General features: G+C 69.1%; 1 protein-coding gene across 1 annotated transcript in view; it reads left to right on the top strand.

Moving 5' to 3' along the window:
- H696_00128 (hypothetical protein) overlaps positions 1-857 on the top strand; it is a gene marked incomplete at its 3' end in the record, with an annotated part of 3,108 nt that extends 2,251 nt beyond the window's left edge. Inside the window, exons 4-5 of the mRNA XM_009493962.1 lie at positions 53-457; positions 581-857. Of these exons, the coding sequence (XP_009492237.1) occupies positions 53-457; positions 581-857 (682 nt within the window). The remainder of the gene's footprint in view (positions 1-52; positions 458-580) is intronic.
- Between the last annotated feature and the right edge of the window lie 156 nt (positions 858-1,013).

Genomic DNA, 1,013 nt, shown 5'->3' on the forward strand with positions numbered 1-1,013 from the left:
CCTCCCCCTCCCTCCCTCCCTCCCGCATGCACCTTGGCTTGTCCCCCTGAAGCATCAATGATCCGGATGATGATGTCCGCGCGGTGGCCTGTGAAACACTCATGCCGGTGGTGGATGTCCTGACGTCCACCTTCTTCGTGACCGGTGCCGAGGCCGCCACCGAGCGGTACCTGCGCTTCCCTCGCCAATTGGCGGCCCTGCTGTCGGCTTTGGTGGCCGCGCTGACCGGGCCAGTTTCCTCGACCCCCGCCTCCTCGCGTGCAGCCCTGTCGAATGTCGATGACGATTTGAGTGCTGCCACGGCCCATGCGCTGGATCTGCTGGGCCGGCTGCTGGTCGTGCGCGATGTGGCCCTGGCGGTGTTCGGCATCCGGCCGGCTGCCAGCAGCCCCGGTGACGCCCCGTCGCCCGAAGAGGATTCGGCCCCGTTGCGCACCGGCAACTTGCGTGGTGTTGTGTGCGTTTCCCAGCTCCCCCCCCCCCCCCCTCCTGCGCCCTCCTCCTCTGTCCCGCCGCTTGATGCACCGATTCCTCGTCATGCTCACCCTCGGCCTCTTGGTGCATGGCGTTGGCAATGCAGGCCACCGCCGCCGGAGCTTCTGCGCGCCATTCTGCCCTTCTCTCGGCATCCAGTGGCGGCGGTCCGTCTGTCGGTCCTGCGGCTTATTTCCATGTTCCTGGGCAGCCTGGCCGAGGGGGATCCGGCCGCGGCCGCCGCTGAACCGGACGATCTGCCAACCGCCGCCGGGGCTCCCCTGCGTGCTCTTCCCTGGCAGTGGTCCATGGCCTTGTGGTCGACCATCAGCCGGATTGTCTTCCAAAACTTCCTCCTCGAGGCCCATGCTGTACGACAATGAGCGCCGGCTTCCTTGCCGGCCGCCCTTCTTCCTCCCCCCCCCCCCCCCCCCCCCCCCCCCGCCCGCCCCCCCCCCCCCCCCGCCCCCCCCACCCCCCTCGGCCCGCCACACTCCCCCACCAGTGAATGCCTATGTCTGGCGCTTGCTTCTGGCCTC

This window comes from Fonticula alba (genome assembly GCF_000388065.1).
Source record: "Fonticula alba strain ATCC 38817 unplaced genomic scaffold supercont2.1, whole genome shotgun sequence".
NCBI lineage: Eukaryota > Rotosphaerida > Fonticulaceae > Fonticula > Fonticula alba.